The sequence below is a fragment of the Chiloscyllium plagiosum genome, unplaced genomic scaffold (genome assembly GCF_037043375.1).
Source record: "Chiloscyllium plagiosum isolate Xiang-an unplaced genomic scaffold, Cpla_swu_hap1 HiC_scaffold_34, whole genome shotgun sequence".
Taxonomy (NCBI): Eukaryota; Metazoa; Chordata; class Chondrichthyes; order Orectolobiformes; family Hemiscylliidae; genus Chiloscyllium; species Chiloscyllium plagiosum.
In genome coordinates, this window is record NW_028270172.1 from 12,885,182 (window position 1) to 12,908,708 (window position 23,527).

A 23,527-nucleotide genomic window follows, 5' to 3' on the forward strand; every position below is an offset into this window, starting at 1 on the left:
TTAAAGTCAACACAGATTTCTGGAAATTGAGAATTGTAGCTCGGGTGTGGAATAATTCCAGAGCACATTTGCTATCAAGGGTGTCTGGCTCTGTGTGGGGTGGTTTTTGCATTCATTTGATTTGTTGACTTGTCTGTTCCCTGGAGGAATTGCCTGAAGCTGAAGAATGAATAAAGGAAATGTGAGATGCCGGCACAATCAACGGTAGTGCGGTTGCAACAGTTGCAGGGATTGAGTACAGAGTCAATTTAGAAACAGAGACCAAAAATGATGTAAATCAAGTTGAATACAAAAGTGCTTGGAGGGAGATGAGAACAAACCAAACCGGAAAATCATACAATCTGCACTAATGAGTGTGAGCGTCTCTCAAGCAGCTTTTGTCGAATGATATCAATAATACTTACTGCAGGCAAACTGAATAATTGAAAGTGGATCATTTCAGGTCCATGATTATGGTTCATAAATAGGAAATAGCATTTTGAACTGTCTGACAAATCAATCTTTCAGCTCTGTTTAATCCTGTCCTGTTTGGCAAATTCAAGCTTTCATGAACCAATGTGGTTTTCTGACTCACCTCATGAACTTTGTCCTTTCCTCGTCTTCCCAACTCCGCTTCTCCCCCCCCCACCCCATCAATGCACCCAAACTCCCCCTAGCCACATGAATACCAGTTCAAGTGATTTATCCAACTTTATATAGTTTGGACAGTTACATTGGAAACCCCTAAAGTACATTGTTACAAATATATTTTTCTTTCTTTGGAAGAAAAAGCGCACAGGAGTGCCCAGTTGAGCAATGTAAAGGCCTTCACTGTGCTGCTGGTGAGCCAAGCTAGTTAAGTATTCCAGTTAATAAAATTAGGCAATGCTGAACATTTACAGAAAGAAGCTTAAGAAAGGTCAGCTTGACTGTGGTGTTGATAGCAGTCTGAGAAAAGTCGGGACCGTTTTTTTACTTTGCACTTCTAATTTTGTTGAGTGTCGTGTTTGCTGCCTTCCTTGCACTTATGTCAATCAACCCTGCTCTGCTTTCAGGTAAATATTTTGGATGACTTTTTTAAATGCATTGAGTTTGTCTAATCTTCAAATGTGGATGGTCATTCCTTGCTACAAGAGCATGTGATAAATTATATCTGTACATGCTGAATTCTGGAAGGGCGATTATATTTGTTCAGCCTGTCTCTTGCTCACTCCCCCCCCAAAAAAACAGCCAAATGCAAAATTGCATAATAATTTGTATGATCCATGTGAAAGTGCAAGTAGTTCAAAACTGAAACATTCCTCAGTGTTTTTCATTGCATGTCTATCATTGTCAACCCTTCTTTTTTTAAATATCTCTTCCTACACTGTCTTCCTCTGTCTGTATTGTCCTATCCCATTCATTACCTTCCCAATTGCCTCCTATTTCAATTCATTCTCTTGCTTATTTACAAATGCACCTTGGAGGGATCTCACCAGCCTTGCCTCTAAGCTACTTCGCAAACTTTGATCATTCCCCTATCCTCCTCACTGTCCCACTCCTCCCCAAGGAACAACAATTTTCTTCGAGCCTCTCCAATCCCAGCAGGTTTATCAATGTTTTAAAACTTCTCCACCCACCTTTTTGTCTTGATCCACGAACCATTTTGATGCAATTTGACCCCGTCTTCACCATCAAGTTTCCCTTGCTGCACACCACATCTCCTTATGCATCACCCAATGGCATTTTGACTATGCATTTGCTTGCATACAGTGAGAAGCCTGTTTGGCCTCACATAATCAACTCTCTTGCACCTCCACTGAAATCATATGTATTCTTTACCAGCTCCCTATCATTCTACAATTTCCCACCTCCACCCCCCCCCCCCCCCCATTTCCTGTCCACTTTGCCATTTCTTGTCTCTCTCTTTCTTTTCTCTCTGCACTGTTCTATCTCTTTTTATTAACTTCCCAGTTGCCTCCTATTTCAATTCATCCTCTTGCATATTTAGCTCCTCATTTTTTTTGCTTTCTCTCCCCCACCCCTTCTATTCATTCTTGCTCTTCTTGCCCCTCCTTTAACTCGTTTCATGCCTCTTTGTCCTTTGTTGAATTTTCTCCCTCCTTATCTCTCTGGTTTTGGTAAGTGTACTGTCACACAGGTCATGCCCATTGAGTATTTAAACAGTATCCTCTCTGAGCAAATGCTTGACAGGTTGTTGAATCGTCATGTGGCTGAGTTTGAGTTGTTCTCGTTTGGTATTCATGCTAGACTGGACCCTCAGTGGATGTTGATTGAGTACAACAGCATGGCTACTTGTCGTTGTCATTTGATTTGTTACAGTTTGCACTGGTTATGCAGGCTGTTTCATAGTAATGTTTTAACTTTTAACATCAACCCATCAGCATAAAATAAAAACAGGAATAGGCCATTCAGCCCTTCAGCTGCACGATTCAATATGGTCATGACTGATCGTCCAACTTATTCCTCTGTTCCTGCTTTCTCTCCATACCCTTTGAACATTTAGCCCTAAGAACTATACTAATTCCTTTGTGAAAACATTCAAAATGAGTTGTTTTTTTCTTTGCCTGGAAACCAATGTAGGTCAGCAAAGACAGAGTGCTGAAGGAAACCGGATTTGCTATGAGTTTAAGACACGGGCAGCAGGGCTTTTTGAATAAGCTCAAATTTTCATTTGGTTGAATCTTCTTGGTCCTTTTTATCAGGCTGGAACAGTTTCTTCCTGTCTACATGTCCAGACCTCGTGTGATTTTGAAAACTATCACATCTCACCTTAGCAGGCTTCTCTCCATGGAGATCAGTCCCATCTTCTTCAATTTATCCACATATGTGAAGTTTCACATCCCTGGAACCATTCTTGTATACAACTTCTGCACTGTCTCATGTTATCATCTTCTCATGTTAACATATCCAGAACTGCATACAATACTTGGGCTGAGAACTTACAAGTATCTTGTTAAAAATTAAAAATCACAACACCAGGTTATAGTCCAACAGATTTATTTGGAAGCACTGGCTTTTGGAGCGCTGCTCCTTCAGGAGTTTGAATCACAACCACCTGATGAAGGAGCAGCAGTCTGAAAGCTCGTGCTTTGAAATAAACCTGTTGGACTATAACCTGGTGTTGCGTGATTTTTAAAGTTTGTACACCCCAGTCCAACACTGGCTCTTCCAAATCTTGTGAAAGTTCTTGCTATTATGCTCTCTGTGCCAGTTGAAGCAGCCCAGAACACTGTATGCTTTGTTATCTGCTCTCTCCAACTGTTCTAACATCTTTTCTGATATCTGCACATAGAACACCCAGTTCCCTGTAGCCCAGCATCCCCTTTATTTCATCTCTCCATGTCCTTCTCACCAAAATACATCACTTTATACTTCTCCTGAAGATCTAACTGGATTCCTTTTGACCTCCTTATGTCGATGAAAGATCCCCAGTGCTCAGCACAGGCTTGTGCGCCACTGTTTAGGTAAGTTGGTGGGTATCAGAGAGAGGACTGGTTTCACCTCTGCAGTTGGTTTGGCCAAGAATATTGATGTCTCCAGTATTGTTGGCGTGGGGAGGGGTGGTTCAGGAATGGTGTGACAGAGATTTCTGGGCTTGACGTCTGGCGTGGAATCAGATGTCTCCAAACCAAGATTGACAGTGATTTGAGATGGCTACCTGCCTTTTGACCATTCCATACCACCTCAGCATCAGTTTTACTGCAGGAAGCCAATGTATTAGTTGACTGTCTCTGCACAGGCCTATGTTACAAGAGGAAGCAGAATTAAATATCTGGCATTTCCTCTGCATATGTCGGTGGCCTAATGCTTTTGACTTGGATGAAAGATGGCTGTTGCTGGCTATGTGGCCAACCTGAGCATTGTGTCCATGTGATAGAGTCATAGAGAAACAGAACCTTTGGTCCAACCTGTCCATGCCAACCAGATATCCCAACCCAATCTAGTCCCACCTGCCAGCACCTATATCCCTACAAACCCTTTCTATTCATATACCCATCCAAATGCCTCTTATATGCTGCAATTGTACCAGCCTCCACCACATCCTCTGGCAGCTCATTCCATACACGTACCACCCTCTGCGTGAAAAGGTTGCCCCTTGGGTCTCTTTTATATCTTTCCCCTCTCACCCTAAACCTATGCCCTCTAGTTCTGGACTCTCTGACCACAGGGAAAAGACTTTGTCTATTTATCCTATTCATGCCCCTTATAATTTTGTAAACCTCTATAAGGTCACCCCTCAACCTCCGACGCTCCAGAGAAAACAGCCCCAGCCTCTTCAGCCTCTCCCTGTAGCTCAAATCCTCCTACCCTGGCAACATCCTTGTAAATCTTTTCTGAACCCTTTCAAGTTTCACAACATCTTTCCAATAAGAAGAAACCAGAATTGCAGGCAATATTCCAACAGTGGCCTAATCAATGTCCTGTACAGCTGCAACATGACCTCCCAACTCCTGAAATCAATACTCTGACCAATAAAGGAAAGCATACCAAATGCCTCCTTCATTATCCTGTCTACCTGTGACTCCACTTTCAAGGAGCTATGAGCCTGCACTCCAAGGTCTCTTTGTTCAGCAACACTCCCTAGGACCTTACCATTAAGTGTATAAGTCCTGCTAAGATTTGCTTTCCCAAAATGCAGCACTTCGCATTTATCTGAATTAAACTCCATCTGCCACTTCTCAGCCCATTGGCCTATCTGGTCCAGATCCTGTTGTAATCTGAGGTAACCCTCTTCGCTGTCCACTACACCTCCAATTTTGATGTCATCTGCAAACTTACTAACTGTACCTCTTTTGCTCGTATCCAAATAATTTATGTAAATGACAAAAATTAGAGGACCCAGCACCGAACCTTGTGGCACTCCACTGGTCACAGGCCTCCAGTCTGCAAAACAACTCTCCACCACCACCCTCTGTCTTCTACATTTGAGCCAGTTCTGTATCCAATTGGCTAGTTCTCCCTGTATTCCATGAGATCTAACCTTGCTAGTCAGTCTCCCATGGGGAACCTTGTCGAACGCCTTACTGAAGTTCATATAGATCACATCTACTGCTCTGCCCTCATCAATCTTCTTTGTTACTTCTTCAAAAAACTCAATCAAGTTTGTGAGACATGATTTCCCACGCACAAAGCCATATTGACTATCCCGTCCTTGCCTTTCCAAATACATGTGCATCCTGTCCCTCAGGATTCCCTCCAACAACTTGCCCATCACCGAGGTCAGGCTCACCGGTCTATAGTTCCCTGGCTTGTCTTTACCACCCTTCTTAAACAGTGGCACCACGTTTGCCAACCTCCAGTCTTCTGGCACCTCACCTGTGACTATCGATGATACAAGTATCTCAGCAAGAGGCCCAGCAATCGCTTCTCTAGCTTCCCACAGAGCTCTTGGGTACACCTGGTCAGATCCTGGGTATTTATCCACCTTTATACGTTTCAAGACATCTAGCACTTCCTCCTCTGTAATCTGGACATTTTGCAAGATGTCACCATCTATTTCCCTACAGTCTATATCTTCCATATCCTTTTCCACAGTAAATACTGATGCAAAATATTCATTTAGTATCTCCCCCATTTTCTGTGGCTCTACGCAAAAGCTGCCTTGCTGACCTTTGATGGGCCCTATTCTCTCCCTAGTTACCCTTTTGTCCTTAATATTTGTAAAAATTTGTAAAAACCCTTTGGATTCTCCTCAGTTCTATTTGCCAAAGCTGTCTCATGTCCCATTTTTGCCCTCCTGATTTCCCTCAAGTATACTCCTACAGAGTGACAGCAGAGTTGGACACCAAGTGGGACCCGTGGCTCTGAAAACCTGATTGTTGCAGAACTCAATTTTGAGCTGAATTGCTTCAGCTTTCCCCATATGTAGAGGTAATTTCAATTCCTAAATGCTGCATGCTGTATGGGAGGGGGTAAAACATGTATGAGTGCCCTCCAATTTTTTTTATGAAGTATGAGTGCCATTTCTCTGTGCAGCCTTTCATTATCAGAAATGAATCATTTGTTCGAAGGAGTCCTGGATTAAGGTTGTAAATGAATGGAGAGTGAAAAAACACATCAGCAGTTCGCCTGGTCATTGTCATGACTTAATCCATGCTTCGTCAGGGAATTAATAACTCACATGACAATCACTGTTGGCATCCTGAATACTGTTTAGAATCTGTTAGATGCTCTGTCTTACTGTGTTGCCTGTTCCATTTCTTATGAGGGCATTTGAAAGCGACAACTTTTAAAATGTAATTCTTGGAGTGTTGAGAGCAAACTGAGAGCGAAAGTCATGAGTGAGTAGCCTATTTTCAATAGTGCAATTGTTCAAAAAACTTCTGTTCCAACATTTGAGACATTGTCAGTTTGGATTCAGAACTTGTTTGGTTGCATGGGTCCTCATTAGCAGGGGAATTGAATTGAATTTAATTCTGCTGGAAAATCTGCACTTCAAGCATCCTTGATAGCAGAAAGGACTAATTTTGTTTCATGTTCTTTGTCTAATTTTCTTTCCCTCTTCCATTGATTCTTTGTCTCAGTGTACTTTTTGTGAACAGCATCAGTCTTGGTTGAGATTCTGTGACTTGCGATTGGACGAAGAATTTCCTCAAGTTTATTCACTTTTTTTTCTTTAATTTTATGAAATTAACCATATTTTCCAGTTTCTTTCACATTTTAATAATTTTTGGTCATTGCTGGGCTTCAGCCAGTGGTGCTGTCGAATCCATTGTTGGGTTGCATGCAGTGAAGTTCTGAAGCTGAATTACTTATTCTGTGCTTTCATAATTTTCACTGCACACGGAGTCTTCACAGCCAAGATTCAGAATTTGCCATGAGGTACCAAAAGGACACGTGCATGTGTCTCTTTTTTTTTTGCAGAGGCAAAACAGTTCGGCATCTTTCTAATTGACAGTTAGATGGATTGATTTTGATTTTATTGTCATGTATACAAGTACGAAAATAAAGGAGTACATTGAAATATGTATAAGGTCCCCACACGAGGCACTAAGTTAGGCACGAGTACCAAGGTACAGAATCTTAAGAACAAGTTAGAAGGAAGTTAAAAGTTAAACATTCAGTAACGATAGTATAGCATAAACATGCAAACTAAGATTAAAAGTGATACATTGCAGACCACCTTAGTTTTAAGTAGAAAATAAAGAAAGCTGAAAGTTTTAACATTAAATGCTTAGCCACGGTGAGACCGCACTTCGAGGAATCACATTGGAGCGAGAGACTGTCACGTACTCCTGAAAGGCCACCGTGCTGGGCTGGGACACTGCCCCGCTGGGTTGAGTCAGGGGCTGGCAGTCCATGGCCTAGAGAAGAAGGGAAAAAAATTGAAAGAAGTAAAAGAGAAAAACAGAAAAACAAATGGGCTTCATCTGAAGTGTCCTACGCTGCCGTCATCTTGGGCTTTTGCGACACAGTACTCAGATTGGACACAGTACTTAGATGGCTGAAGAAACATCCTCCCCACCAGCTTCTGGTTGCTCAACTCTCAAGTGGCCATTGTTCCAAGGAGGACAAAGACTACCCTACTAAGACGTTCTGAATCTTTCCTTGAAGCACTGCCTCATTAACATTAATCTCTGGAGGGGCTAACAATGGATTATTCAAAATGTTGACAGCATGTCCATTGGGCTGTGACATGCAAGAGATGGAAATCAATCCTGCTTTTCAGATCCTGCCAACTCGTGGGATGTCCTGCCCCATATGCCAAAAGATCTTCAGGTTGAGAATCAAGTTGCAACATCATATGAAGAACTACAGCAGAATCCTGTGACCTTGCATGGATGCCATCCTCTAATCAAGGGGCAGCTGATGATCTGAATAGATTTCATATTGGTTTGAGATGTTTCACTGCAAGTTCATTGCTTCGATCATCACAAGAATGGTCTGTGGGATGAATGCCTTGTCACATGAGGAACAGTTGAAGACTCTACGGAGTTTAGAAGGATGAGGAGGAATCTCGTTGAAACTTAAGAATACTGAGGCATGGATAGAGTGGAAGTGGAGAAGATATTTCCATGAGTTGGAGAGACTGGACCTGAGGGCACAGCCTCAGAATGAAGATAACCTTTAGAACTGAGATGAGGAGGAATTTCTTGGCTAGAGAGTGGTGAATCTGACGAACTCATTGCAGAGGGTTGAGAAGGCCAAGTTGTTGATTGTATTTAAGGGAATTGAGGGTTATGGGGCCAATGCAGGAAAATGGGGTCATGAAACGTATCAGCCATGATTGAATAATGGAGCAGAATTGATGGGCCAAAATCACCTAATTCTACTTCTACATGTTATGCTCTTATGATTTTTGTAGAGGGTGTTGCACTCATGTTCTATTAGCATTGGCATGTCAGAAACTTTTATAACCCATTTGGTCCAAATATTTAGAGTTCCCAATGGATTTTTCTATTCTCCCATGTGATGATGCTAGGAATATGAGCAGGAAAGTGGTTTTGAGACCGATGATCTAATTGAATAGTGGAGCCGTCTCAGTGGGCTGAGTGGCCTACTTCTGCTTCTACATTCTGATGTTTGAAGATGATGTACAGAAGCAAGAGTGAAAGGACATAAAGTGCTGAGCCAATAAAAGCAAGGGTGATGTGAGAAGAAAAATGTTTTCACACAGTGAGTAGTGAGGGACTGGAATATACTGCTGGAAATGTGGTGGAAGTAAGTTTAGTTAAGACGTTCGAGGGCATTGGCTAATTATTTGGATAGAAGTGGTGTGCAGTGAGGGGAAAAGGCAGGAAATTGGCATGAGATAATAAACAGTGGGCCAAATGGCAGCCTCCTGCACTGTGTAACAAATCTGATTCTGAGCAACGAGTTCAGGAAGGAGAGGGAGACAGACTCGACTCAGTGAAATATTAAGAGGATTATGTGGTTTTTCTTTGAGTATTGCAGCGGTCAATTAAACAGTGAGACTTGGCAATCTTGAAAGAATTGCTGACAGTCCACTTTCAGGAAATGATGGGAAAGACATTCTGAGCATATTCATTTTGGAAGTCCATTGGAGCTTTCAGTGGAGGACAGTGGGGCTAGCTAGCTCAGTTGGTTAGATTGCATTGTGGTTCCGAATAATGACAACAGTGGTGGGATTCTTGTTCTGTCTAAGGTAGGAACTTGTGAGACTTGTCTCCTTCCTCTGCTCCCAAGTGTGAGACGCAGTGGTAAATTACTGCCAATGAATCTCTGCCTCATTCTGAGCCAATGAGCTAAGGGCCTGTTTTCTGACAAAGTATGCACACTGACCTAACATCCTTTAAGGAAGGAAACTGCGGTCCTTAGCTGATCTAGTTGATACATGACAATTAGGATTGGGCAATTAGGGAGGGCACAAATGCAGGTCCACCAGCAATGCCCATTTCCTGTGAATGGTTAGGCCTGCAATTTTATGTCTGGCCACAAGGTGGGATTGTGCCAATGCTGGCAAAGTGACTGGCAAAGGCACAGCTAAACTACACCCAATGCAACTAAGAGGAAAATAAATCTAATTTAGCTTTTAAATATAAATTGCACCTTGAGTTTGGATTCTTAAACCATCCAATAAAAATATTTTAAAATAAACTAATGCAGTTTAGACCTGACTGTGGAAAGTTTTTCTAGGTGCTTGGCAGCAACTCCAACTTGTCCTCCAGTCTCCCAAAGTCAGTGTGTTGGCACTTCTGTGCAATTCTGATTCTATCACGAAAACTGAAGTTCTGGGAATTTCTGAAAGAGGACCGGTTGGCTCAGCAATATTTAACGACTGAATGTTCCACATCTAAACCCAGACTCAGGATGAGATTTCACAAACCAGGGCTGTGTTTCCTGAAAATTGGAAAACTGAAAAGGATGATTCCATCAAATTTGTCAAGATATTGAAGAACGTTTAAGGCTGATTATTTTCTATTAGTTCAGAAATTGAAGATTTTGGAGTTATTGTCTAAAAATCTGAGATCATTGGTCATGAAATTAGCTGATCCTTTACCTGGTACAAGTTTGTAACTCTTCCATAACATGGGTGTTGATGCTGAATTGATTATTAATTATAAATCTGAGCTTGGTAGATTATTTTTATTGAAAGCTGAATGGATATAAGGCAAGGTGGCATGTTCACAGATCAGATGAGTTCTTTGCTGTTTGGTAGAGCTTGAATCTTACTGAGAAAATACACATCTTGTCAAAGCTTTTCATCTTTCACTCATCAGGACACTTTGCAAGCATACCAATAGAAGTGAAAACTAATTTGTAGTGCATGAGAGGAGAATGTTGATTGGTTGGCAAGTGGACGCTAGAAGATGCATTGCATGGAGAATGCACCAGTTAATGATTTTTGAAAAATAAAAGCCTTGTTTCAATTTTAAACGAGACTTGTCTGGTCACAGTGTGCACGTGTTGATGGACATGTTCTTTCCATCAACGAAGAACAAGTATTTCTTGCTAGTTGTTGCATTGAGAACAAGGCAAAAAACTTAGACAAAATTGCTACGTTAATACTGAAGACTCCGTCTAATTGAATGATGCACCAGGTTTGGTGGGCTAAATAGTCTCTTCCTATGTCCCAATCAAAGTAGTACAAGTACTAATATAAATTGGAACTGGGTGCCTGACACCGAGCATAATTGGCGTTTACTCAGATTGAACATGTTCACCATTTCAGTGGTTGTTTTTGACAACTGTTCTTTGCCTGGCATCTGATTTGACTGAATTTGACCATGCAAAACAAATCACTTTGAATTTGAATCAGAAAGTTTACCCTTTTGGAATCTCTCTTGACTTTAAATGCTCTGATGTAAAGATGTTCCTGCTTTTCTAACTAAGAAGGTGACCAGAGATGAGTACTGTGGTGCTCAGGTTAGTTTAGCTTTAGGCCTGTTGTTCAGATCGTTCTGGTAATTTGGTCCATTTTTGCCTGTGAGGAATTAGCTGCTGCATTGAGCCTGTATCATTACTAACTGAAAGGCATTGACAAACTTCAACCATTTGCAATTTTGTTTGTGACCTTTCTCTAAAACCCTCAGAACTTTCCACTCCAATTCTGGCCTTTTTCCAAATCCTCCATTCAAAATTGCACGAAGTTTGGATGGCAAACGTTGAGCTGCCTGGGCCTGAATCTTTGGAATAGTTTAAGTGCCTCTTTCTCTTTGTTTTTTTGTTTGTTTGTCTGTTTGTCTCTCTCTGTTTCACATGTATGTTCTCTTGTGTTCTCTCATTTGCTCCATCCCTCCTTCCCCTTCACATACTCTCTTCCTTATCCCTTTGTGCACTCTTCCTCCCTCCCCCTTGCTCTGCTCCTTCAACCCTCACCTCCTTTCCTATGTGCACTTTTTTTTTCCTTCCTCCCTCCGTTCTTTCTTCCCTTACTCACCCTCGTGGTCTGTCTGCCTCCCTCCCTCCCTCCCTCCCTCCCTCCCTCCCTCCCTCCCTCTCTGTCCCCCTCCCTCCCTCTCTGTCCCCCTCCTTCCTCTCCCACTCCTGATTTAGCATCACTCCTTTGATTTGCTTTGGAAATTGCAAGTTGTTGCAGATCTTTTGCAATAGTGTAGTGAAAAATTAATCTGTGGTTCTAATGCAATTGCCTTGATTTACCCCCCACCAGATGTGTGCAACAGTACTGACCTTCCAGAAGTTGAAATCATCAGTCTACTGGAAGAGCAACTGCCTCATTACAAGCTAAGAGCTGATACAATTTATGGTTATGACCACGACGACTGGCTTCACACCCCTCTTATTTCTCCAGATGTTAATCTCGATCTCACCCATGAACAAATAGAAGAGACACTAAAATACATGCGTAAGTACATTCTCAATAACATTGTTAAACTTTGTGGCTGGGTGGGTTGTCTATGGTCAAAGGTGAGTGAACAATTTCAAATAAGGTGGCCTGGTAACAGCTGTGATACTTGAATGTGCATTTACATGCTGAATAGGCAGTCATATGTTTGTTTCTCAGTGGATAATTCTGTAAGATATTATTTCCACACTTTCAGCTGCATGTTCATCTTTGCTTGACATCAGTGGAAGAAAAATAAACTGTTTAAGCATTCGTTTTCCTGCAGACTGACCCTGGAGCTGAGATGACTGACCTCCAACAACTGCAACCATCTTGCTATGTGCCAGATATAACTGCAACCAGTTTGGATCCCACCCGGACCTCTCAGCTCCTGACCTCGTGCTACCTTGGTAAGAGCTGAATCTAGAGGTGAGGTGAGGTGAGAATGACAGCCCTTGACATCAACACTGCATTAAATAAGTGTGGCATCAACGAGCCCTAGCAAAGCTGGAAATCTGGGAGCAAATTCTCCACTGGTCGGAGTCACCCCTTGGCACATAGAAAAATGATTTCTGGTTGTTGGAGATCAGTCATTTCATCTCTGCAGGAGTTCCCCAAGCTGGTGTCCTAGGCCCAACCATCAATGACCGTCCCCACATAAGGTCAGAAGTGGGGATGTTGGCCAATGCTTCCACAATGTTCACTACCATTCATGACTCCTCAGATACTGAAGCAGTTCGTGATCAAATACAACACCATGTGCACATGGGATTCATAGTGAGCTTACCAATTGGTAATGAAATTGGCTTAATGTTTTCTGCACTGGAGGCCTATGACCAATAGTGTTCCACAGGGATTGGTACTGGGTCCATTTTCATTTGTCATCTATATAAACAATTTAGCTGAAAATATAGGAGGCATGGTTAATAAATGTGTGGATGACACAAAGATTGGTGATATAGTGGTCAGTGAAGATGGTTATCTAAGATTGCAACAAGATCTTGGTCAATGAGCTGAGGAGGGCCAGATGGAATTTACTTTGATAGCGAGGTCTTGCATTTTATTAAAACAAATGATCAGGAATTATACAGTTGTTGGTAGGGCCCTGGATAGTGTTGTAGATAAGATACCTAAGGGTTCAGGTGCATATTTCTTTGAAATTTACATCACGGGTACACAGGATAGTTGTTAAGGCATTTAGCATGTTTACCATCGTTGCTCAGACCACTGAGTGTAGGAATTGGAACGTCATTTTAAGGTTGTACAGGACATTGAAGTCTCTAATGCAGCACTATGTGCAGTTCTGGTTGGCCTGTTATAGGAAGGATGTTCTTAAAGTGAAGGGGTTTCAGCAAAGATTTACCAGGAGGTTGCTGGGAATTGAGAGTTTCAGTTGTTCAAAAAATAATTAGTTGGGACATTTTTCACCGGAGTATAGGAGGTTGAGAGGTGTCCTGATAGAAGTTTGTAAAAACATGACTGCCATAGATAAAGTGAATAGCAAGAGCCTATTCCCTAGGGTGGGGGAGTTCAAAACTTAGGGGACTTATTGTTAAGGTGAGAGGACAAAGTTCTTCAAGATTCTGAGGGGGCAACTTTTTTTTAGTGGTTCTATGTGGAATGGACTGCCAGAGAAAATGATGGATGCAGGTATAGGTACAACATTTAAAAAACGTTTGGTTAAGTATCTGAGTAGGAAAGGTTTGGAGGGATATGGGCCAAACGCAGGCAAATGTTTAGATTAGTTTGGTGTGGGCTAGTTTGACCAAAGGGTCTGTTTCCATGCTGTGTGACTCTGGACAATGTCCAGCTTAGGCTGACAACTGGCATGTAACATTGGTGCCACATAAATGCAAGGCAATGACCATCTCTAATAAGAGAGAATCTAGTCAGTGCCTTTTGACATTCAGTGATGTTGCTATCACTGAATCACCCTCTATTCACATCCTGGAGGTTATTATTGACCAGAAATTCAACTGGACTTGCCACCTAAACACAGTCCCCAGAAGAGCAGGTCAGAGACTAGGAATGCTGTGGCAAGTAAATCATCACCTAGCGCCTCAAATGCTATCCACCATCTACAAGGCACAAGTCAGATTGCGATATAATACTCTCCACTTGTCTGGATGAGTGTAGCTCCAAAGTATTTGAAGTTTATGCCATCCAGGACAAAGCAGCCTGCTTAGTTGACACCATATCTACTAACATGTATCCCTCCTCCACCAATGCTCAGTAGCAGTGTGTACTATCTACAAAATGCACTGTAGATTGTTAGACAGCACCTTCCAAATCCATGACCACTTCCATCTAGACCAGCAAGGACAAGGTCAGCAGATATATGGGAACACACCATCCTGACCTCGAAATGTATTGCCTTGTTTGGTCATGGAATTCACTCCATGAGGGCATTGTTGGTCAACTTACAGCACATGGACTGTCACAAACCTTCTGAAGGGCAAATAGAGATGGACAATCAGTGTTGGCCCAGCCAGAGATGCCCATGTCTCTCAAGTAAATTTTTAAAATTTCCCTCATTCCTATTAGTTCCAGTTTTGCTAAAACTCCTTGATATCAAATTTAGTTGAATGAGAACTTGATGTCAAAGGCAGTCACTGTCACCCCACCTTTTGGAATTCAGCTCCTTTTGTCCATATTTGAACCAAGACTAGATTGAGGTCAGGAGTTGAGTGGCCTTGGTGGAACCCAAACTGTGCATCAGTGAGCAGGTTATTGCTGAGCCAGTTGTGCTTGATAGCACTGATGACAACACCTTCCATCACGCAACTGATGGTTGAGAATAGACTGGTGGGGCAATAATTGGCTGGGTTGAATTTGTACAGAACGTGCCTGGGCAATGTTTCACTTTATCACTTAATTCCAAAGTTCTGACTGTACTGTAAGAACTAGGCTAGGGGAGCAGCAAGTCCTGGAGCACACGTCTTCAGTTCTACTGCTGAAATGTTGTCAGAGCCCATAACTTTTGCAGTATCCAGTGACTCCAACTCTATCTTAATATCTAATGGAGTAAATAGAATTGGCTGAAGATCAGTGATGCTGGGCACCACATTTATTTTGCACTTTTTCTTTCAAATAAAAATTGCGAACTCTATCTTTGAATGCTTCGATATGGACTAGAGCTCTAATATCTCAGTTTTAAAAAGGAGAGAAGTAATCCTGATCACAATGGGCCAGTAAGCATAATGTTGGGAATGCGGAAACTGAGACAAAAATTCAATGGAAGTTCTGATGTGTCCATGAAATCTACAGGTTAACAGACCAATTGAAGGTAGAATGTGCTTGAATAATTTCAGCTGAGTTCTGGTAATGGGGAAAAGGTGGTGAACATGGGATTGATGTGTTGGTGGGCATGCAAAATGAGTTTGATAAATCACAACAAAATAGGCTTGTTGTAAAATTGATGCCCCTGGGAATGAGGCACTCGGAGCGTAGAATTGGCAGACATGATTGAATGGTTGTTTGTGTTTTTTTGCACAAGAGTGATGTTACTCCTCGGAGAGTCACTCAGAATCAGATGACTTCTTTTCTGGTTTAATGGGTTTTTTGAGAGTGCATTGGACTAATCACATGTCACGGGACCAGATTAGTGATGAAAAGTATTTTTACCCAGAATTTACTTACATGAAGTATGTTACCTGAAAAGATGATGGAATCAGACTGAATTATAAATTTTATACTCTACGGATAAAACATTATCTGGGTGTACAGTAAGGACAGGATTGGGACTAACTGGATATTTCCTTTTGAAGAGATTGTGTGCACAATGCATCAGATGATCCCTTCCTATGCCATACCAAATGTTTTCCATGGTTCCAACTACATTGAGTAAAGGAAATGGAATTCGAAGCAAAAATATCGATTTCTGGCAGGATGCAATGTAGTTTCAATCTGGATGTTCAACTGGATCAAAATATTGAAGATCAAATTTAAAATATTGCAGGTGCTAGAAGCTTGAAATAAAAACAGAAAATGAGGAGGAGGAGCAATGTCTTCACTTTGAGAGTGGTGGGCCTGTGAAGTTCTCTGCCTTAGCAAGCAGTTGAGGCCAACATGCTTTTCAAGAAGGAATTAAGAGTGTATTCTTGGGGCTAAATGGAGCAAAGGGTACAGGGAGAAAGCAAGAACAGGGGACTGAGTAGGATGCTCCATCATTATCATATCGAATAGTGGAACAGGCTTGAATGGCCTACTCCTACTCCTCTTTTCTATGTTTCTATGTAAAAATGCTCAGCAGGATTGACTGCCTGTACTGAGGTAATAGCAAGTTGAACGTGATTTCAGTACTCCTTTTTTATTATTCATTCACGTGATGCGGGCAGAACTAACTGCATAGAGGCCGGTATCCCGTCACCAAATCACCCTTTATTTACTTGTGTACAGTACATGGGCTCTGACCAGCCAGCTCCAGAGGTATTCCCCAAAATGAGGAGACTCTCTCTGAATCTCCTGTTTATTTTTCTTTTTTTTAATATATATATATAACCCCCACACTACCACCTAAGTGCGGTAGTGCTTATTTTATCCCCAGAACCCATGGTGTGTGGATGTAGGTGTGAGACACAATAAGAGACACAAAGTGCACGAATCTTTATTCAATTTCCACCACCAGGAAGATATGAATCTCCTGTTTATATGTCAGCCAGGGCTCCCTGATTTGCCCAGGTTAACAACCCCAATCAAGGATCTCATACCTAGTCAAAGATCCACCTGGCCCATGTTCTAATCAATAGGGTATGGCTGTCTGGGTCAGCATTTATTGCCCATTCCATAACTTGGTGCCTGATGAGGCAGTTTGCTGGCACTCAGATAGTCATGGATGCAAGGAAGGCATTGAAGAGGTTTCAGATGGGAGTTTCTGATCAATGTGGTGAATTATCCTCCTGCTTGGAGGAAGCAGCATGTAGTAAGAATGATAGAAGGGCTGTCAGAGGATTTGTGAATACATGGGTGTTATATGCATCCTTAGTTAGTAGAATGTAAACTTGTGTAATTTAATGAAAATTGTTACTGATGGAGCTTTTTATAGCATGAATTTGAGTAAACTCTCCTTGTGAAGGATTTGATATGTTCTAAACGTGAGTCTGATATAATGAACGCACCAGCCAATTGACTTTTGATTCCAAATTAAATGTGTGCTTTCGTATTTGTGTATTTCTGCAAATGGCGGAAGCTTAATAATTAATTAAAATTTGAGTTACCTAATGATTTTAAACTAGTTTATGTTAAACAAAACAAAGTGACATTATGGGGTTATTGTAGATAAGAACTTCATTTGCACATTTAATTTTGCTTTATTTGTTGACCAGATTTAGACTTTGACAAAGCAGGTATTTATTATTCATTCCTAGTTACCCTTGAAGAAGTGGTGGTGAAGCGCCTTAAATACAACTGAGTGATTTGCTAGGCCACTTCATAGACTCTTTAAGCTACAACAGTGGAGTTGTTTTTTATAATCATGTAGGCCAGACCAAATAAGATGTGCAGATTGTATGCCCTAAAGGAGATACATGAACCAGAATAAGTTTTTACAAAAATCCTGCAGTTATAGGTACCATTATTGATGTCAGCTTTTTATTTTAATTTTGTTTAATTACTTAATTTAGAATCCCCAGTTGCCTTGCCAGGATGTGCAATTTTGTTTCTGGATCATTTAGCGTAAGTCTCTGAATTAATACTTCAGTAACAATTGCTACCTTGCACGCACACCTTCTGCAGGTACCATACTCTGAGGGTTTTCGCAACCATAAGCCTCCATTTGGTTTTGTGTTCATGGATTCCCTACAGTGCTGAACGAGGCCATTTGGTCCACTGAGTTCACGCCGATCCTCCTGAAGAGCATCCCACCCAGACCTAGCCCTGACCTATCCTCATAATCCCACATTTGCCATGGCTAATGCATCTAACCTGCACATCTTTGAATTGTGGGTTTGTGTGGGAGTAGGTGGAAGCTCTTTCTAGCTTGTTCACCCGAGGGAAAATAATGTTACTGAAAGCCTGACTTCTACAGTCTTTAAATTAAGACCATAAGAAATAGGTGCAGAAGTAGGCCATTCAGCACCTTGAGCCTTTTACCCCATTCAGCATGGCTGATCCAACATTCCTTATCCACGTTCTTGCCTTTTTCCATGCAGCCCTTGACTCCCGTACTGATTAATAATCTGTGTACTTCAACATTAAATATACACACCAACTCTTTTTTTCCCCACAGCTCTCTGTGATGAGGGGTTCCAAAGACACTCCACTCTCTGACAGAAGAAATTCTTCCTCATCTCAGTCTTAAATTGGCATGCTTCTATTTTGAGACCATGCTGTCTTGTCCTAGAATATAGAACTTCTTCATGTTCCCAAGCAAGGACACTTTACGAGCAGATTTTTTAATGGCACACTATGTACCTTGAGGGGTTGGTTAGCTTAGTTAGCAAGACGGCTGATTTATGATGAAGTGATGCCCGCAGTGTAGGTTCAATTCCTGCACCAGCTGAGGTTACTATTGAAGAAGTCTTCCCCAATCAATGCTATCCCTTGCCTAAGGCATGGTGACCCTCTGGTTAAACCACCACTAGTTTTTCTCTAATGAGTCAGAATTTGCATGACACCAGGTTATAGTCTAACAAGTTTATTTTAAATCTCAAACTTTCAGAGTGGTGCTCCTTAGTTAAGTGAAGTGAAGCACTCCGAAAGCTTTTGATTTCAAATAAACATGTTGGACTCTAACCTGATGTCATGTGAATTCTGACTTTGTCCACCCCAGTCCAACACTGGCACCTCCACATCATCTTTAATGAGAGAGCAGCCCTATGGTCCAGTAGGAATGTTGCAACTTTACCCTTTATAAACCTCGTGGGACTTCATATAGCTCTTTGGTAAGAGATTTTTATTTGCCAGTTATCCCATGACCAATATTTTACATAAGCAAGCTATAATAGTCAATGTTAGAAAATCATAAAATGGTGGAGGACAGAAACCAACCATATGGTTCAGCTGAATCATTTTATCAGGTAATCAAAGGTTAAGTGTTTTCAAACAGATGCACAATCTTTAAAAAATGTACTTGAAAGTATGTGCCTGCCTGCTCAGTGTTTGTTTAAAGTTGTGTATGGTTTATTTTATGGTGTGACTTTTTTTCTTTATTGAACATTCCAGTGTTTTTATTTCCTTGCATGGGTTGGGAATGTTGAACAATTAAAATTTATGTGTAAAAGTTCAAAGGCTTTGTACCTTTTTAGGGATTTCTTGACAGCATTTCTGAAATTTTACTGGCTGCATGACCCTAAGGGACTGAGGAATTCATGTCAGCAACCTCGTAGGATTATAAAACTTCAGTGAGAGTGGATCTGGAGATGTGTTGTAAAACCATTGTGTTAGTATATTGTTCATCACAATCCTACCCAGGGTGTTTTTTTCTACATTTCACAGATAATCATTTTGGTAAATCTTTGAGAGTTGTACCCTGGAAAGTCCAGCTTTTTAAATTCTCGCAAGAAATCGTGCTAGCAACATTTAATAAAGGTGAAAGATTACTTTGCCTGTTAAAAGCAAAAAAGTTGTGTTTGGGGATGGGATGTTTTGTTGTCTGTTGGTAGTACATGGGAGGCTTTTCACAGATTTCATTTCTAACCTATTGTTGGAAAATAATCCTTAATGTATTTCCCAACCCAATTCAAAGAGTATTTTACAGTGACATGGTTGTCAAGTTCTTAGTTTATTCCAGATAAATTGGAAAAACTAAGGTCATGTTTCACCAAATATATCTTAGGATGTATCATATTAATTTAATTTAAATGGTGTATGTTACTGTGCTAGAAGTTTGAGAATGCATGTTTATAGTAGTAATAAATGTCCCCACCAAGAATCTTAACTTTGAGATTACCTACCAAAAAATGTCTTGAAATTTGTTCCAGATTACCTCTATAATGTTGACTCAAATATCTATGTTTAGTTATTTTAATCAAACAGTTTGGATATGTTATGACACACTTCTGGGGCAGGTGAGAATTGAACTTGGACTTTTTTGGCCCAGAGCAAAGGACACTAGCACTTAACACACCACAAGAGCTAAGAAAGCAGTGTTTAGAAAGAAATTTATAAATCGATAGATTGGTTTCTACTGCAACAGCTATGCATGTTGGAGCTGTGGTTCTTTGCATTTGTTCATGTATATAGCTGTGTCTGTGTGATTTGTTTGACTCTTTGAGAGTTAGGTCTGACTGATGTTGAGCATTCCTTTTTTTTTAAATTAAGTCTTTGTTCTAATTCAACAAACCCCAGCCTGATACTATGTGCTTTCCCATTAAACCAGTTGGTTAACTGTTTAATAAGCTCTTTGACATTGATGTCAGTGCAGTTGCATATAGCAACTAACATTTCCACTCCATCAGATTAGATTAAATTAAACTAGCCATTTATCCTTTGCTGAATTCCGTATGGTGGGGTTGTGTTTCTCAGGAGCTTAAAATGAGCAGCACAATGCCAAGCTCAGGATGGGTGTGGTAAAACAGGATGAATAGTTTAATCAGATCTTGATTGTATTTAACTCAGTGGTGGATCTCTTAAACATTTTAACTTTCAATGGATTGCAGTTCACCTGAAAGCTTTGTTTTGCAAGCCTTGTGCACGTTAAATTTTTCCACCAATTTTCAATGTGCACAATAATATCCAAGTGATATTTGAGATAGTTGCCCTAGTTATTGTGCAAATATCATGGGGCAGAAATCAGATTTCTCAAGAAAACTGCACGTAATAAAGCTATAGCTGGAGATGTACCCAAATTATCGAGTGTATAAAGCACATTAAATTGGATCCTTGGGCTGTATCCTCCCAAGACAAGAGTCTGTTAATTAGGGTCAGCATTTCTACTCCTGCCCAATATATGGTTACAATTCCTCCTGGTCACATTCTCTCACTTGCAAATTAATGTATGAAAATGAACACAATGTTGGAGGAGTTGACCGCATCATCTCTGGTGTCTGCTTTCATTTCAGTAAAGTGATGGCTGATCCACCTCAACTTTACTTTCCCTTTTTCTTGTCTCTTAATGCCTTTTTATGTTAAAAAAAAAATCTATCCATCTCGGTCACGAATATTTTAACCTGAGGAAATGTGAGGATATGAACTTTACGAGGGAGAATTGGCGAGTTGAATATTATTTAAATGGAGAAAGACTGCAGAAAGCAATACAACTGAAGGATTTTGGGAGTACTTGTCCATTAATCACAAAGGTAGCATCCAAATTTCAGCAGCTAATGGGGAGGCAAATGGAATGTTGACCTTTTATTTCAAAGGGAATGGAGCATAAAAGCAGGAAAATTTTGCTAGAATTATACAAGGCACTATTCAGACCACAGAATGCCATGAGTAGTTTTGGGCTCGTTATAAAGAAAACGGAGATTGCAAGCAATCCAGAGGAGTTCATTAGGCTGATGCCTGGTATGGAGGAGCTATGTTATGGGGCAAGGATGGATAGATTGCACTGTACTTTTTGGAATACAAAAGAATGAGAGGTGACTATTCTCGGAAGATCAACAAATCCGGAAGAATTTTTCCCCTTGTGGGGGAGTCGAGGACCAAAAGACACCATCTTTAGAATAAAGGGTCACATATTTAAAACAGAAATGAGGAGGAATTTTCATTTTGAGGGTAGTGAATCTGTGAATTTATTTTATCGTAGAGGGAAGTGAAGGGTGGATCATTGAGTATATTCAAGGCTGAGATTGATCTTTTAATCAGTAAGTGAATCAAGGGTTATGGGGAAAAGAGCAGGAAAGTGCAGTTGATCAATCAGCCATGATCTGAGTGACGACAGTGCAGACTTGATGGGCTGAATGGCCTACTTCTGCTCCTACGTGTTATGGTCTTAACTGATTCGACCACAAGTGGCTCAAAAACCTGTCATGGTCCTATACAGCTGACACCATTATTTTAACTTAGACTGTGACCCAAAATTCTGAAGTGTTCAGCCAGGGAACAAGCCACTTACTGTACAGCTTGTCACCTTCTAAAATGCTTATGCTTCATTGAGATTACCTCTTATCCTCTAACCTCCAGAGAGTAAATCAATTTTGCAGAAGATGTCGTGGCCCACACAAAAAGTATGCATTCTTGTGGTCTTACCAGTTTTGTCAGCAATTTCTAATTAGTTTAATATAAGTAGCAGAAGGTTGAAATGTGTACAGAGGAACCTTGATTATCCAAACGAGAAGGGCGGACACTATTTCATTCGGATAATTGATTCAATGCTTCTCCTCTGGGGCTCAGAGTTTTCTGAAGTTTCCTTTTTCCTCGCTTTGCCTACCTTGCTCCCTCTCTGTCTCAGGGTTTGTTTCTGAGCAGGGGCATACCCTTGGGTGTAAGAGATCTTGCTGCAGGTCTTGCCAGTCTACTGTTCCAGGCTCCTATCATCAGTTTGCTCAATTGATTGGATAACTGGTTTGAGATAGTGTGACACCAACAGTGTGGGTTCAATTCCCACGTTGGCTAAGGTTGCCACGAAAGTCTCACTTTCTCAAGTTCTCTCCTCTCCTGAGGCATGGCGACCCTCAGGTAAAACTATCATTCTCTTTTAGGAGAGAACAGCCTGATGGTCAGGTAGGACTATGGAGAATTTACTGATTTTTTTTTTTCAAATTGTCTTCCATAAAAATACCCACAAAACTATAGTAATAAACATATGTTCTTGTGTTAAAAGTATAATGGTAGCCTCATGTGAATATTTTCAGTGACTGTCCAGCCAATAACCAACTGCAAAAATAAACCATAAAATCCAGAATCCCAGAAGTTATCCAGGAATGCAACGTGACCAGTATCGTCGTCATCTAGGATCACTGGGGATTTTTCTAAATTCCTACTAACTCTAGAGAACACTATAAAATTAACTTGTGACTTGGCACAGAATAAATTAAATATGACCTCTCTTTCCTTAGAAATTGCCGCACCTCAAATTGTTGAATGAATGTCGTTGATCTAATGCTTGGCTGCCTTGCCAGAAAAGAATGTGAAGATAAAGTCTTTTGTGAAACAAGGCACTGCCAGGAGCAGTATTTTACCTCTACAATACGTGCTTCCCTGTACTTCTATTGTAACCACACCTTATTTCTAATAGACTTTCCATGACTAAGTTGTTGTCAAAATCTTTTGTGAACACCAGTGAAACATTAATATTTATACCTGCCCTTTGACACCTATCTTACACATCTATTTGTGCTATTTTATAGAAATAAAAAATATATTTTTGAACATTATACTTCCACAAGCCTTCAATAAATGCTGAAATGTCTAGCACAGTTTGGCACATGATGCCTTTGCTTGGATGTGATCTTCCTGCCACAAGAACACCATACACCTCTGCTACATGCCAACTTAATTAGATACCCACATAGAGAAAGGGAAGGAACTAATTGGGTGATCTAATAAAATAGATACGAGAGAGTCAATTTAGCCCATTGCACATTCTGCCATTCAGTGTGATCATGGCTGATCTGTGACCTAATCTTTAATATCTTTAGATAACAAATCCGTCAATCAATTTTAAAATTGGTAATTAATCTAGCATCTCATTTCATTTGGGAAGGGAGTTTAAAATGTTTCACCTCTTTGTTTAGGAGCATTTTGTATTTTCTCTGATTTTTAAATGGTGCTCTTTGGTGCCAGATTCATCAACTACCAGAGAGTAGATGGGAAGAAACTGCCTATTTTAAGATTTTGAAAATTTTGACGAAATTGCACCCTACTCCTTTGAATTTCAGCTGATCCTATTAATTAATCTTTCAAGGGTTAACATTTGAG

General features: G+C 40.7%; 1 protein-coding gene across 4 annotated transcripts in view; it reads left to right on the forward strand.

Annotated features, from left to right (window-relative positions):
* Window positions 1-23,527, forward strand: part of trak1a (trafficking protein, kinesin binding 1a) — a 211,760-nt gene that overhangs the window by 99,470 nt on the left and 88,763 nt on the right. For 3 of the 4 annotated variants that reach the window (XM_043719532.2, XM_043719533.2, XM_043719534.2), the window contains one exon: window positions 11,555-11,749. In XM_043719532.2, the coding sequence (XP_043575467.1) occupies window positions 11,555-11,749 (195 nt within the window). Of the gene's footprint in view, window positions 1-898; window positions 1,035-11,554; window positions 11,750-23,527 lie in introns of those variants that run through there. The other variant, XM_043719535.2, reaches the window with a different exon arrangement.